This window comes from Bufo bufo, chromosome 3 (genome assembly GCF_905171765.1).
Source record: "Bufo bufo chromosome 3, aBufBuf1.1, whole genome shotgun sequence".
Classification (NCBI taxonomy): domain Eukaryota; kingdom Metazoa; phylum Chordata; class Amphibia; order Anura; family Bufonidae; genus Bufo; species Bufo bufo.
The window spans coordinates 23,121,654-23,138,638 of NC_053391.1; the positions used below are offsets into that span (position 1 = coordinate 23,121,654).

General features: G+C 42.3%; 1 protein-coding gene across 1 annotated transcript; it reads right to left on the reverse strand.

The window, feature by feature from the left end:
- Positions 1-2,850: 2,850 nt before the first annotated feature.
- LOC120993582 (oocyte zinc finger protein XlCOF6.1-like) lies at positions 2,851-10,331 on the reverse strand. Its single transcript, XM_040422056.1, has 3 exons — positions 10,280-10,331; positions 3,628-3,923; positions 2,851-3,510 (listed from the first exon to the last, which is right to left on the reverse strand). The coding sequence occupies exons 1-3, from the start codon at positions 10,329-10,331 to the stop codon at positions 2,851-2,853; spliced, it is 1,008 nt and encodes a 335-aa protein (XP_040277990.1).
- Between the last annotated feature and the right edge of the window lie 6,654 nt (positions 10,332-16,985).

Sequence of the window (16,985 nt, forward strand, 5' to 3'; positions counted from 1 at the left end):
GTATCTGGATCTGTCTGATAAATGCATTAAAAATAACGGATCCGTCTCTCTGCTGTCATCCGGAAAAACGGATCCGGTATTAATTTTTTTCACATTTTTAAAGGTCTGCACATGCACAGACCGGGAAACTGGATCCGTTTTACCGAAACACCTGGTACCGGATCCGGTATTAATACATTTCAATGGAAATTCATTCATTCATTCAGGCAAGTCTTCCGGGAATTTGGGCCGGAGAAGATACTACAGCTTGCTGGGGTATTTTCTCCGGCCAAATACCGTAAGAGGGACTGAACTGAAGACATCCGGATGCATCCTGAACGGATTGCTTTCCATTCAGAATGCATTAGGACAAAACTGATATGGAACTCAATACCGGAAAACTTTAACGCTAGTGTGAAAGTACCCTTAAGAGTAAAGCTCCTGAAGTATTATATTTCTATCAATTTTTTTATTTGCTATATTATATTTTTTCTAAATGTAAAAAAAAAAAATGCTATGTCCCCATCCCACTGTCATGCTGGTCTCGTCCACACGTGACGCCTGCTGATGTGGTCACTGGTTGCAGTGGCGACTCTCTTAAAGAGATGATGTCATGAGAAATACCGTTATGTAGCGATGTGCTAATGTCAGCAGTACATAACAGTATGCCTTATATCTCCCTGCCGAATACGTCACAGTGCTCCCGGCATCACGGCAGTGAGGAAGCCGGCAGCAGGAGCGCGTCCTTCACTCCCTGCACCGAATACTAAACCAGACGGCGCAGGTGCCGGATTTACGGGACGATGAGGAGAACTTGGGCGTCAAACAACTGGACATGGGCGTGCCAAAGGGCGAGTAGACCGAGCCTCTAGGTGCTGCAGCAACGCCCTAAGAGCACCTACAGGCTCATTAGCATATTATAAAAGTCTTTATATTAAGAGAACGCTAATGTCAGTCAGCTATATAACGTTATTTCTCATGGCAGAAACACTTTACGTGATTGGCCTTTTAAGGAGTGTAGTGGGGATAGTTTATTTTAACCTATTCTGTGTCACATATAGGAGAATATTGATTTGAAACCCTCTTTAAAAAATTAACTCTTTAAATGGTTTGTATACACTAATTTCTGAGACCGGCAGGATCTTTTGTTGGTGATCATACTTACCTGATCCCCAGTGCCGGGTCCCGGCTCGTTTGCTCACCAGCTTCCCTTCATAAAAACGTCCTGTTTGACGCCGTTACAGCCAATAACTGATCACCGCTTCCCTTGCATTATGTTAAATGGTCATGTGAGGCAAAGGGAGCAGATCTCCACTGTGGCCAGTGATTGGCTGCAGCGGTATCAAGATAAAGGTTTTATGGAGAAGCACAAGACAAGCAGCGGAGGCCTGGAAGCGAATGAGCCAAGGCCCAGCACCTAGGGATCAAGGAAGCATGATCACCAACGTGAATCTGTATGTCTGAGAGGTCATTGAAATTGGTGCACAACCCTTTAAACTGTGTGGGCTGTAGCCTAGGAAGCCTCATGCTCCTGAGCATCCCAGTTTATTTTTATCTTATTTTTTTTATTTTTTATTTTTTGGAACACTACAGTAGCCATGTGGGTGAGAAAGGGTGGAGGAGCAGTGAGGGGTGTAATGAAGTACAGTGAGCCTCAAGAGAGGGACATATGGGCAACTACACAAGGTAAGACATGTCTTTTTTTTATTATACCATAATTATATGTATTTCAAATTTGGTTAGGTTAGGAGCCAATGGCTCCTTGATAGTTTTTTTTGGTCTTGAGCACTAGATCTGCATTGATCGCGGCACCTGAGGGGTTAAATGACGGACGCAACGCAATCTCCGCTCCCTGTCAGGTCAGACACATCCCCTCAGGCATTATGACCTACAGCATTAAAAAACAAATTCGACCATGGGTGTCCCTGCCAAGACGGTGACCACTAAAGTGTTGCGGCTACATATAGGGACTACCAAATATACATGTGACTTGGATGAGCTCACCAAATAAGAAGCAAAAAACTGAAGCTCATAAACATCCAATTTATGAAAAAATACTTTATTATTACATATTTAATAATGTATATAGTACCATAAAAATAGAGGGTGGGGAACAGGAAAAACACCATCCCGGCATAATACAGACCACTAAATCCAAGTAAAGTGCATACAGTCAGAAAATTCATCAGTTGCATTATATGATAATGGATTTTAACGGTGAGCCCACAAAAATAAATGACATGAAAAAACAGCAAATGGCAACGGACGAAGGCACGCCGAAACGTGCGTCGGGTTAACGCCATCCCAGCACTCAGACCCCATTATCCTTAGGTGAGTCTCTTGCATTTACGTACTGTGTAGAGTATTAGTCTGTTTGTAGGACCCCAGGATTTATTGTGATTTAGATGGCATGTACTCTAGCCACCAGGTGTTTACACCATAGGGTGTCTTTCATGAGGACTTTTGCAGTCTCTGGCTGTATTGCCATTTGCTGTTTTTTCATGTCATTAATTTTTGTTGGCTCAGCTTTAAAATCCATTATCATATAATGCAACTGATGAATTTTCTGACTGTATGCACTTTACTTGGATTTAGTGGTCTGTATTATGCCGGGATAGTGTTTTTCCTGTTTCCCACCCTACATTATTTAATATGTAATAATTAAGTATTTTTTCATAAATTGGATGTTTATGAGCTTCAGATTTTTTCAGTTTTTAGCTTCTTATTATTTATGACGTACAGTTACATCATAATAAGCGAAGGGGATAAAAGCCCAGACAACACCTTTAATTTGCAGCCAAAGAATTTCCCACATTTTGTATATTAAATAGGCTTCTCTCCTGTGTAAATTCTCAGGTGTCTCACAAAACTTTATTTCTCACTAAAACACTCACATTCAGTGCATGAAAATGGCTTCTCTCCTGTGTGAGTTTTCAGGTGTCGAATAAGATGTGATTTCTTACTAAAACACTTTTCACATTCGGGACATGAAAATCCCTTCTCTCCTGTGTGAATTCTATGATGTTGCACAAGATTTGATTTATCACTAAAACATTTACCACATTCTGAACATGAAAATGGCTTCTCTCCTGTGTGAATTTTCTGATGTTGCACAAGAATTGTTTTCTGACTAAAACACTTCCCACATTCAGAACATGAAAATCCCTTCTCTCCTGTGTGAATTCTCTGATGTTTCACAAGACTTGTTTTCTGACTAAAACACTTCCCACATTCAGAACATGAAAATCTCTTCTCTCCTGTGTGAATTCTCTGATGTTGCACAAGATTTGTTTTCTGACTAAAACATTTCTCACATTCAGGACATGGAAATGGCTTCTCTCCCGTGTGAATTCTCTGATGTTGCACAAGACTTGATTTATCACTAAAACATTTCCCACATTCCAGACATGGAAATGGCCGCTCTCCTGTGTGAATTCTTTGATGTTTTACAAGACTTATTTTATGACTAAAACATTTCCCACATTCTGAACATGAATATAGCTGCTCCCCAGTATGAGTTCTTAGGTGTATCTTAAGATAATGTTTATTCTTAAAACACTTCTCACATTCCAAACATGAAAATGGCTTCTCCCCTATGTGAGTTTTCTGATGTTCAACAAGATGTGATTTCTGCCAAAAACACTTTACACATTCTGAACATGAATATGGCTTCTCTCCTGTGTGATTTCTCAGATTTTCAGCAACACTTGATATCACATTAAAAGTATTCTCTCTTTCAGAACACGACGGTTCATCTTTCTGAATGTCTTTGTGCTTAGAAAGATTAGCATTATTTTCAAAATCTTTCCCATATTCAGAATTTGCAGACATCTCACTCAGATTATGTCCAGTTCTATTAGTGCTAATTTGGGATTGATTACCTTCTATTTCATAAGAAGAACATAGAATTAGATGACCTTGGGAGCCTTTTATCCAGTCTTCACCTGGAGAAAGAAAAATGTTATAAGATAAAAGGTTCTCTTTTTCCTCGAGTTCGGGAAATGTTTTTTTACAGCACAAATTAATTTATGAAGTTATTACGTGAAGTTTTGCGAGACTTCACGAAGCAATAACTTTGGCTCATCGGATCCAATGCTCCGTACAGTATTAGAACGACGTATTATGCGAATCGACTTCAGTTTTTCTTCTGAAGTTGATTTGCTCATCCCTATACACTGCATTCACCGTAGCCAGTACACCAGAGCAACCAATGTGAGGAAACATGGCAACTCGTGTCACAGTGAGCCACACCATGACACTACCTTTATAAATAATGAGAGGAATCTGGTAATGCATTTATAATAAAGTAATATTTCAGTATTCTCAATCATTTTATTTAATTAATTGTGGGAGATGAGGAGTTACAGATTGGTACATGGATCCCAACAGCCCCTAGAGACGGGCACATGGATCCAGGTGGAGAAGTGAGGCTTTGACACATATTTCTTATGGTAAAATCACTAGAATCTGTTTTCTGATTGACATTGTTTCTGTACGGCATTTTATACACATTTTATATCAGATTGGTCTAGTGCCAGGAATATGATGGAAAATAAATGAATTATTAATAATAATAGTAATAATCACCATGATGCTTTTTTAACCATTTACTTTTCTCTTCCTTTTAATATAGTTCCAAACTAGAAGATTGTCCTCCAGTCGCTCATGTTCTTAATAATGAATTTATTCAAGTCATAAGGACACAAAAAAGCTTCAAAAGACATTCTGGACGGCTTTATGACACTTCTAAGCTTGTGTGTAATAGCTGACTTTAGGGTGATATTTACTATATACTGTACTGACTGCTTTCTGTATAGAGACCTTTATTATATTACTATGTACAGATATCTATAGAGGTGCTGGAAATAAAAGTGTCTACGGTGAAAATAACGTATTGGCAAATCAGACACCAATTAAATATTCCCCCTGTCAGTAATCTTCTTTTCTCCTATTATTGATGCTTTGGTGTGGTCCAGTGATGGCAGTCAGGATCGGTGATTGTCCGTGTTCCCGGCACAGTTACAGGTATGTACTATCACATGTGTGGACACCACGTGTAAAATTACTTACACAATACTGTGCAGACAATCACCAGTCACTGCTGCCATCACAACCTCCAGGAAAGAGTTATTCCCATTGTAAGAATTTCCTCCCTCTTACTGGGTCTGAGTCTAAGGTTCAGGTCAAGAAATGGAATACAAGAAGAAGTGTAGAAAATGTGTATTGTAAATGGTGGAAAATCAGTGTCCAGTTATGATGGGAGTTATATGGAGACCTACATGGAGACATACACAGGAGACATTACAGAGACACATTGTCCTTATACACAGGACAGATTACAATATCTCATAATTCCTTCCACTTAGGCCTCTTGCACACGACCGTATGGCTTTTTCAGTATTTTGCGGTGGCGCAAAAAATACAGATGACGTCCGTGCGCATTCCGTTTTTTGCGGAACAGAACAGCTGGCCCCTGATAGAACAATACGATCTATGTCTGTTATGCAGACAATAATAGGACATGTTCTATCTTTTAACAGAATGTAAAAACGTAAATACGGAAACGGAAGGCATACGAAGTACCTTCAGTTTTTTTTTTTTTGGGCGGATCCATTAAAATAAACATACGGAATGCAGAAAACAGAACGTAAATGAAAAAAAAACCTTTCGTGTGCAAGAGGCTTTACAGTCAGTTCAGTGACACTTACCAGACATTGACCCTCCACACACTCAGGACTTGATCTCCAGTCAGTGTCTTCTCCTCAGCAAGTCAGTGATCCAAGAAAATTCCCTTGGTGAATTCTAGCTTTCTGAGTCATGCTTGGGTCTTTTATACCCCTTTGGTGTCTATAGCTATCTGCTCCTCCTCCTCCCTCCAGGAGACGCCCAGTCCCACCTTCATAATCAGTGAAACTTAGGATCATCAGATCTGGCTTCCCTCATTACAATACACAATGGAAGAATAATGGTGCCTTCTCCTCATCAAACATTTTAGCATTTTCTAGCCTCCTGAGATGGTCCTTCATTTACACATTGTATTTGCAGGATAGAGACCTATTGTTCGCACTCCTATTTAGCATCTGTAAGAGATTCCTGGGATACTCCGAGACCTTTTTATTTGAGAATCAGTGTAAACAATGAGAATTTTACATCCTGATGAGATACATTCCATCCAGACCTACAACCACATGACTCTCCATCTATAATTCACATATATGAAAGTCTCTATTTAAAGATGAAGAAAGGTCCTATTCCTCACTGTCTTATGCAGATCATGGACGTATTGAAGTTAATATGTCCACACTGTGCACAAGGACGGTATAAATGTTTTGTGTATCAGTGGTTTGCGGACCGAAAAACTTGTTTTTATGAGAAGGTGAGTATTAGTCTGGACAGAGGGACGGCTGTGTATGTAGCGTTTCTGGATTTTGCAAAGGCTTTAGATACTGTCCTTCATAGATGCTTAATAGGTAAAGTAAGGTCTATAGGCTTGGAAAGTATAGTTTGTAATTGGATTGAAAACTGGCTGAAGGACTGTGTCCAGAGAGCTGTGGTCACTGATTCCTATTCACTTATGAGTTATAAGTGGTGACCCTAAGGTTCAGTGCTGGGCCCAATGTTATTTAATTTATTTTTTAATGATATCTAGGATGGGATTAATAGCACCATTTCTATCTTTGCAGATGACACTAAGCTATGTAGTACTGTACAGTCTATGGAAGATGTCCATATACTACAAGCTGACTTGAACACTCTGAGTGATTGGGCATTAACTTCGCAAATGAGGTTCAATGTGGACAAATGTAAAGTTCTGCATCTTTGTAATAATCTCTGGGCTTCATATGTTCTAGGGGATGTAACACTGGGAGAGTCACTTATAGAGAACGATTTGGGTGTCCTTGTAGATGGTAGATTAAATAACAGCATTCAATGTCAATTAGCTACTTCAAGGTTAGCAGGATACTGTCATGCATTAAACGAGGCATGGACTCGCGGGGCAGGAATTACCATTTTACAAAGTGCTGGTGCGGCCTCATCTGGAATATGTAGTTCAGTTCTGGGCACCAGTCGATAGAAAGGATGCCCTGGAGCTGTAGAGAGTACAGAGGAGAGCGATTAAACTGATAAAGGCCATGGAGGATCTTAGTTATGAGGAAAGACTAAAATAATTAAAATTATTTAGTCTGGAGAAGAGACGACTAAGGGGGGACATGATTAACCTATACAAAATATAAATGGACCATACAACAAATACGGTGAAAAACAGTTGTATATAAAATGTCCTTAAAAGATAAGGGGGCACTGCCTCCGACTGGAGAAGAAAAAGTTCAGTCTACAGAAGTGTCAAAGCTTCTTTACTGTAAGAACTGTGAATCTGTGGAATAGACTTCCTCAGGACGTGGTCACAGCAGGAACAGTGGACGGTTTTAAAAAGGATTTAGATAAATTCCTAAAAGTAAATGACATTAATACTTATGAAAATGTGTAAAAATCTGAGTATCAATTCCTTCTGGGATTTGCATCCCCACAGATCCCACGGTTGAACTTGATGGATTTATGTCTTATTTCAACCATATTAACTATGTAACTATGTAACATTTCAATGAAAATGGACTCATTATATTTGAGTCTCATTACCATGAAGCACAAGGAAATTCTGCTTCATGGCGAATCAGAATGTTCCTGAAATTCGAATTGAAGTCCACTTTAGATACTTTGAATCGCTCAATATTAATCATTATATTTACCAAGATAAGTCCTATAATACTATCATTGGGAGTAGTAGTGGTATAGTAGAGAAAAAAGCTTGCATTCTTTTAGGCCTAAAGACTTTTTAAAAGGGTAATTAAAAAAATTACCGTATTTTTCGCCCTATAAGACGCACCTAGGTTTTTGGGGAGGAAAATAAGAAAAAAAATTTTTTTAACCAAAAGGTGTGCTTTTGGTGGGTTTGGAACTAATAGTGGTCTGTGGATGACGGACACTGTTATGGGGGGGGATCTGTGGATGACGGACACTGTTATGGGGGGGATCTGTGGATGACGGACACTGTTATGGGGGGATCTGTGGATGACGGACACTGTTATGGGGGGGATCTGTGGATGACGGACACTGTTATGGGGAGATCTGTGGATGACAGACACTGTTATGGGGGGATCTGTGGATGACAGACACTGTTATGGGGGGATCTGTGGATGACAGACACTGTTATGGGGGGATCTGTGGATGATGGACACTGTTATGGGGGATCTGTGGATGACGGACACTGTTATGGAGGGATCTGTGGATGACTGACACTGTTATGGGGGATTTGTGGATGACGGACACTGTTATGGGGGGATCTGTGGATGACGGACACTGTTATGGGGGGATCTGTGGATGACGGACACTGTTATGGGGGGATCTGTGGATGATGGACACTGTTATGGGGGGATCTGTGGATGACGGACACTTATGGGGGGATCTGTGGATGACCGACACTTATGGGGGGATCTGTGAATGACAGACACTTATGGGGGGATCTGTGGATGACAGACACTGTTACAGGGGGGGGGGGATCTGTGACTGGCACTGTTACAGGGGGGGGATCTGTGGATGGCAGTGTTATATATGTGCCATCCACAGACCCCCCACCCCATAACAGTGCCATCCACAGACCCCCCACCCCATAACAGTGCCATCCACAGAACCCCACCCCTTAACTGTGCCATCCACAGATTCCGTGTAAACCCCCCCTCCCCCCCGCCGCAGTATACAAATATAAAATGTATTATTAAATTAAAAGTTATTAAACATGCCCCCCTCACTCCTAATTGTACCGTATATCCTAATTGCTTGTGTATAATGCCGGCAGGCGGGCCGGGAGGCCGGCGCGTCCCTCACTGACGTCACTTGCCTGCGCCGCCTGCTTCATTCATAAAGGAGGCGGTGCAGGCACGTGACATCAGGGAGTTACGCTGCCGCCTGCCCGGCCTGCCTGCCGGCATTATACACAAGCAATTAGGATATACGGTACAATTAGGAGTGAGGGGGGCATGTTTAATAACGTTTAATTCAATAATACATTTTATATTACAATACCAGAGCGGTGGGGCGGGGCTATAGTACAGTGACCGCACCGCCCCACCGCTATTGCCGGCCCCCAGCTCCTCCTCCCAGTCCCTCCCCCGGCCCCCGCTCCGTACATCGCATCCAGCGATGTAAAACTGCCAGCATTCGCCCCATAAGACGCAGGGGCATTTTCCTCCCAAAATACGGTAATTAAAATTATGATTCACCAGGTTTTCGGGTTCACAGTATTGTGGTAAATTTGCTTTGCAGTACTATGAAGATCATGGGGAATTGGGTTATTTATAAAAAAATAATTTTGAAATGGTTGGGGAAATATTTCAAATTATTTTTTTTCCCTCCTCATTTCCCTCTGAGTGGGCTATCAAAATAAAAAAAGTTCCTCAGATATGTAACCGTTGCTCCTCTATAATATGTAGATGAAAAACTGTAGAAATGTGTTGTTTAATTATAAAACTAGGCTATATCCTAAGTATTTACAAGAGCATGTCATCTGATAGATATAAAAAAAACTGTTGTCAATGAGAAAAATGCAAATAGACAAAAGTTCTAACAAAAACATTGCCGCTCCGGGATGTGTAGATAAGGCCGCGCCTTGTGTATTATCTACCACATTCACAGAGACGTGTGATTGTCCACATAACAATAGTGAGAGATCCCCACCTGGACATTAGCCTCACAATGACGACTACTCCCATCATTTAGATACAGATTTTGCTCTCCCAGATCTACAGATACAGTTCAAAAGTTGTGGCCGGGGCAGATTTTAGCTTTTTGCTGCCTGTGGTAAAAATTGAAATAGTGTCTCCACCTTACCAAAATCTTAATCCAGCCACTACCCCAGCCCTACTGTTAACGGTATATTTGAACTAAGGGTTCCTGCACACGACCGTTGTTTGGGTCCACATCCAGGCTGCATAGTTTGCGGCTCAGATTTGGACCCATTCACTTCAATGGGGCCGCAAAATATGTGGACAGCATTTAGTTTGCTGTCCTCATCCGTTGCTCCGTTCCATGACCCCGCAAAAAAATAGAACATGTCCGATTCTTGTCCATTTTGCGGACAATAATAGGCATTTCTATCATGAGCCGCCTTTTCCTTTCCACAAATTTGCGGAACGCACATGGCCGGCATTCATGTCTTGCAGATCTGCAATTTGCCGACCCCAAGATATGGCGCGGTCGTGTGCATGAGCCGTAAGCATTACCAACAGTACGATATACCTCTTACATGCAGTGATGTCTCCTCTGATGCAGATGTTCTCTTTTCTCATGTTATCCATTTGTACCAAACCAAGACAAATGTATGACATGTCCTAGCATTAGAATTATTTCGTACATTTGATATATTATACATCTTCTTATATATAGTGATGGTGTTGAGTAATGTAAAACATCTAAAGCAGAATTCAGTCCGAAGTTTAGGAAAACTTCCATTTGCAACAAATTTGAATTTCCTTGTGCTTCGTGTTGGGTATCTCCTGTATATAATTTTAACAATAATAATTACAATAATTACAACTTGGAACCGAACCCGAGTTCGGGAAATGTTTTTTTGCAATACAAATTAATTTATAAAAGGTTATTGCGCGAAGTCTTGCTAGACTTTGCAAAGCAATAACTTCGGCTCATCTGAGCCAATACATTCTAGTACTGTACAGATCTCCTTCTCCGTACAGTATTAGAACAAAGTTTTATGCAAATCGACTTCGATGTTTCTGTTCTTCAATGATCAAGAGCCAATGAACAGGTCCAGTCCAGCAGGCACTATGGATGTAGAACACAGTATGCTTACACTTGGGCCTACATCTTGCAAGTGACTTTCAGCCTCCGCTTAGTCATAGGGCAGTGGACACATATATTTCCCTGGTCAGATCGGATATCATGAAGTTGAGGAAAGAGATGTTAGATAAACAGGGTTCCAATCTGACCAGGGAAGAAAGTGATGCCCTCGTCTCTCTGTCAGCTGGCGTAAGGAATTAACCATCAAAGCGGCTGATAAGGAAGGAGTGATTGTCATCATGGATACGGATAAATATGTTGCAGAGATTAGGAGTCAGTTGCAGGATAGGGAAGTGTACAGACCCATTAGTATGGATCCAAAATTTGAGATTATAAGGAAGATTAAGATTTTGGTTGATAATGCTTATGCTAATGATCTTATTGATTGAAAATTGCATTCCTTTCTCATACATCAACATCCGGTAACACCAATACTGTACGCGTTGCCTAAGATTTTTCTACACCCGCCAGGACGCCCGATAGTCGTGGGGACAGACTCTGTGTTTGCTCCTGTGGCTATCATTTTGGATAAACTGTTGAGAACGTCAGCGACGGGGGCCGCGTCTTACGTGAGAGACACAACCAAATTCCTTAATAAATTGAGAGAAATCACATTCAATGAAGGATACAGTCTAGTGTCCTTTGACGTGGTTAGCCTGTATACCAGCATTGAACATGAACGGGGTCTGAAGGCGATACAATGGGCATTGGGATCTACTAACTATCCAGCGGAGTTGTGTGAGTTTGTGTGTTCCCTGTTGGAAATTTTGTTGACATGTAATTATTTCCGCTTTAAGGAGGAGTTTTATATCAAATGTCGGGGGACCGCAATGGGGTCAAATATGGCCCCAACTTATGCAAATATTTACATGACATACGTGGAAGAGTCATATATATATAGCCATCCGCCATTTACCAATATGTGAGGGGTTGGATGCGGTATATCGATGACATATTCCTGATATGGTTGGGGACAGAGGTCAAGTTGCAGGCATTCCATGACTTTTTGAATGACATACATGTGCAGCTTAAATTTACGATAGTGGACTCTACACAGTCTTTACAGTTCCTTGACACTCTGGTTTATGTGACAACTGAGGGCTTACAAACAGAACTCTAGGGATTATTAATATGAAGGGGACACAGTGGAGATTATTACTGTGAAGGGGGCACAAAGAGAGCATTACAACTGTGAAGGGGCACAGATAGGGCTTTACTACTGTGAAAGGGGCACAGATAGGGCTTTACTACTGTGAAATTGGCACAGATAGGGCTTTACTACTGTGAAAAGGGAACAGAGGGGGTATAACTACTTTGAGAGGGGCACAATGAGGGCATAGCTACTTTGAAGAGGGGAACAATGAAGGGATAAGTACTTTAAGGGGGCACAATGTAGACATAACTACTGTGAGGGGGCACACATCTGTACAAAACTACCGTGAAGGTTGTACAATGATGGCAATACTACTGTGAGGGAGTACGATTTTTTTTAAGTATTGGGGGGGGCAGAGAAAGGACCCTCCCCGGGTTTCAGACAACCTAGGTACGCATAGAGGATAGACGTGGCTTGGGTTCCTGCGTTTATCTCCAGCTGTCTGGCAAGTTTGAAACTCTGCTGTGGAGCTGAGCTGCTGGTGGAAGTAACGTTCTGGAGACATGTCGGCTAGGGATGCACACAGCTCCCGCACAGTCCACGGCTGAGAGAACTAGGCACTGGGAATGCAGATTTATTAGTGTGTTTTATAGGACTGGGTCCCCATGAGGTTAGAAGAAGCCAGAAATCGGTAAACCCTGTTAGAACATGTAGAAGCACCGGCTGTGTTGGTGGGATCCGCCACCCTCGCCTGCGTAGCACTAACCGGGTTGCATAGCATTATATTAATTTATGATGCTATGTAACCCTTAGAGGTCTGGAGTGTACTGGATGACACTAACATAATGCTATTCAAATAGAAGTTGATGGCAGCATTTTCGTCCAAAGATCCTTTATTAGCAGTTAGTCCATAAAACATGTACAAAAATGTGCATAAAAAGCAGCAACGTTTCGACTAACACCGAGTCTTTATCGAGCATAAAGTTGCTCTACACACTGTTTGTTTCACTAACATAATGCTGTCAGTGTTATACAATACATCCCAGAACTGTAAGGGTTACATAGCATCATCAATCACTATAATGCAATGCGACCCCGGCAGTGCTGGGAGGTCAGTACAGAGCTTCTGCACGATCTAGAAAAGGACGGTGATGTCCGTGCCCGGCTCCTTAGGCTACTTTCACACTAGCATTTTTTGCGGATCTGCAAAAACGCTTCCGTTCTGATAAAACAACCGCATGCATCCATCATGAGCGGATCCGGTTCTATTATGTCTTCTATATCCAAGACGGATCCATCTTGAACACCGCTGAAAGTCAACAGGGAACGGATCCGTTTTATATTGTTCCAGATTGTGTCCAAGAAAACGGATTCGTCTTCATTGACTTGCATTGGCTCAGTTTCGTTAAGCAGCGTTTTGGTGTCCGCCTCCAAAGCGGAATGGAGACGGAACGGAGGCAAACTGATGCATTCTGAGCAGATCCTTTTCCATTCAGAATGCATTAGGGCAAAACTGATCCATTTTGGACCGCTGGTGAGAGCTCTGAACGGATCTCACAAACGGAAAGCCAAAACGCCAGTGTGAAAGTAGCCTTACTGACATCTGAGGTGATGGGCAGATGGTTAGGTGCTGCTTTCTGCTCCAAAGACATGTGGTGAAGCTAAAAAGAGGGATAATGGCACTAAAGCAGCCTATAAGGGGTTAAGCATAGGCTAGTTCAGAGGAGGTCTCCTACCTTTCCCACACCTCTGCTGGCTGGCAGTAAATGGAAACCTTCAAGGTGACATTTACAGGCTAAATGTCCATGTCCAGCCACAGTTACACAGCGAGCAGCTCTAGAGTATGGGCAATCTTTCCTCCCTCTGGGAGCAAAGGTTTTCATTCACTGACAGGCAAGCAGTGGTGTTGAGAATAAGGCTAGTTTCACACTAGCGTTGTTGGATTCCGGCAGGATCCGGATCTGTCTGATAAATGCATTGAAATACAGGATCCGTTTTTTATTTTTTCCGTTTTACCAAAACACCTGGTACCGGATCCGGTATTAATACATTTCAATGGAAATTCATTCATTCAGGCAAGTCTTCCGGGAATTTCGGCCGGAGAAAATACTACAGCTTGCTGGGTACCGTAAGAGGGACTGAACTGAAGACATCCGATGCCTCCTAAACAGATTGCTTTCCATTCAGAATGCATTAGGACAAAATAGATATGGAACTCAATACCGTAAAACTATAACGCTAGTGTGAAAGTGCCCTTAAGAGTAAAGCTCCTGAAGTATTATATTTCTATCTATTTTTTTATCTGCTACATTATATTTTTTCTAAATGTAAAAAAAAAATAAAATGCTGTGTCCCCGTCCCACTGTCATGCTGGTCTCGTCCACACGTGACGCCGGATGTGGTCACTGGTTGCAGTGGCGACTCTCTTAAAGAGATGATGTCATGAGAAATAACGTTATGTAGCGATGTGCTAATGTCAGCAGTACATAACAGTATGCCTTATATCTCCCTGCCGAATACCTCACAGTGCTCCCGGCATCACGGCAGTGAGGAAGCCGGCAGCAGGAGCGCGTCCTTCACTCCCTGCGCCTGCGCCGAATAGTAAACCAGACGGCGCAGGCGCCGGATTTACGGGACGATGAGGGGAACTCAGACGTCAAACAACTGGAAATTAACTCTTTAAACGGTTTGTATTCACTAATTTCTGAGACCGGCAGGACCTTTTGTTGGTGATCATACTTACCTGATCCCCAGTGCCGGGTCCCGGTTCGTTTGCGTCACGAGGGTGTCAAGAGCTTCCTGCCTGGACTTCTATACTGACCCACTGGAGCTGAGTAGCTGAGATCCCTGGTTGTTGTTCCAGAGTGTTACCCTCCGGATCCCTGTTGGACCTTTGTGGTCTGCGGTTGTCGCCCACCTGGGATTATATGTTTGTCTGTATTGTCTGTCCTCTCCTTGGTGTTTTCCTCTTAGTGTCAGTGGTGCGGACTAGTGATCCCACCGCCCTGTTCACTACATAGGGCTCATCTTAGGGAAAGCCAGGGTTTAGGCACGTGATCGGCGTACGGGTGAGGAACCCGTCTAGGGACGTCAGGGCAGTTAGGTGCCAGCCGCAAGGTGAGTCAGGGGTCACCACCTTTCCCTCTCCCTTGGACAGGGCCTTCCCATTTCCCTCCCTTTGTGTGACGCCGGTCATTACAGTTTGCTCACCAACTTCCCTTCATAAAAACGTCCTGTTTGACGCCGTTACAGCCAATAACTGATCACCGCTTCCCTAGCATTATGTGAGGCAAAGGGAGCAGATCTCCACTGTGGCCAGTTATTGGCTGCAGTGGTATCAAGATAAAAGTTTTATGGAGAAACACAAGACAAGCAGCGAAAGCCTGGAAGCGAATGAGCCAAGGCCCAGCATCTAGGGATCAAGGAAGCATGATGACCAACGTGAATCTGTATGTCTGTGAGGTCATTGAAATCGGTGCACAACCCTTTAAACTGTGTGGGCTGTAGCCTCATGCTCCTAAGCAACCCCTATTTTTATTTATTTTTTTGGAACACTACAGTAGCCATGTGGGTGAGAATGGGTGGAGGAACAGTGAGGGGGTGTAATGAAGTACAGTGAGCCTCAAGATTGATGGGGTTAGAAGAACGAATCAAAAGGATGGACATATGGGCAACTACACAAGGTAAGACATATTTTTTTTTATTATACCATAATTATATGTATTTTAAATTTGGCGACTAAAAATTTCATTGGGCTCCTAAATTATTCAGGTTATATTGATATTTTTTTTGGTCTTGAGCACTAGATCTGCGTTGATCGCAGCACCTGACGGGTTAAATTACGGACGCAACGCAATCTCCACTCCCTGTCAGGTCAGACACATCCCCTCAGGCATTTTGACGTACAGCATTAAAAAACTAATTCGACCATGGGTGTCCCTGCCAAGACGGTGACCACTAAAGTGTTGCGGCTACATATAGGGACTACCAAATATATATGTGACTTGGATGAGCTCACCAAATAAGAAGCAAAAAATGGAAAAAACTGAAGCTCCTAAACATCCAATTTATGAAAAAATACTTTATTATTACATATTTAATAATGTATATAGTACCATTAAAAAAGAAGGGTGGGGAACAGGAAAAACACCATCCCGGCATAATACAGACCATCAGTTGCATTATATGATAAAATAAATGACATGAAAAACAGCAAATTTGAACGGACGAAGGCACGCTGAAACGTGCGTCGGGGTAACGCCATCCCGGCACTCAAACCCTATTATTTTTAGGTGAGTCTCTTGCATTTACATACTGTGTAGAGTATTAGGCCCCTTGCAGACGAGCGTGTCCGGATTAGGTACGGATGCGTGCCGGGGCATTGCGGCAAACCCGCGCGAGTAGGTACGCAATTACAGTCAGTTTTGACTGCGATTGCGTTCCGATGTTCAGTTTTTATCGCGCGGGTGCAATGTGTTTTGCATGCGCGTGATAAAAAACCGACTGTGGTACCCAGACCCGAACTTCTTCACAGAAGTTCAGGTTTGGGTTAGTTGTAGTGTAGATTGTATTAATTCCCCTTATAACAATGTTATAAGGGAATATAATAGCATTCTGAATACAGAATGCATAGTACAATAAGGCTGGAGGGGTTAAAAAAAAATAAAAAAATATTTAACTCACCTTAATCCACTTGTTCGTGCAGCCGGCATCTCTTCTGTCTTCATCTGTGAGCAAAAGGACCTTTGATGACGTCACTGCATTCATCACATGGCCCATCACATGATCCATCACCATGGTGATGAATCATGTGATGAGCGTAGTGACGTCATCAAAGGTCCTATTGCTCACAGATGAAGACAGAAGAGATGCCGGCTGCGCGAACAAGTGGATTAAGGTGAGTTAAATTTTTATTTTATTTTTTTAACCCCTCCAGCCTTATTGTACTATGCATTCTGTATTCAGAATGCTATTATTTTCCCTTATAACCATGTTATAAGGGGAAATAATAATGATTGGGTCCCTATCCCGATCGTCAACTAGCAACCGTGTGAAAGGGGCC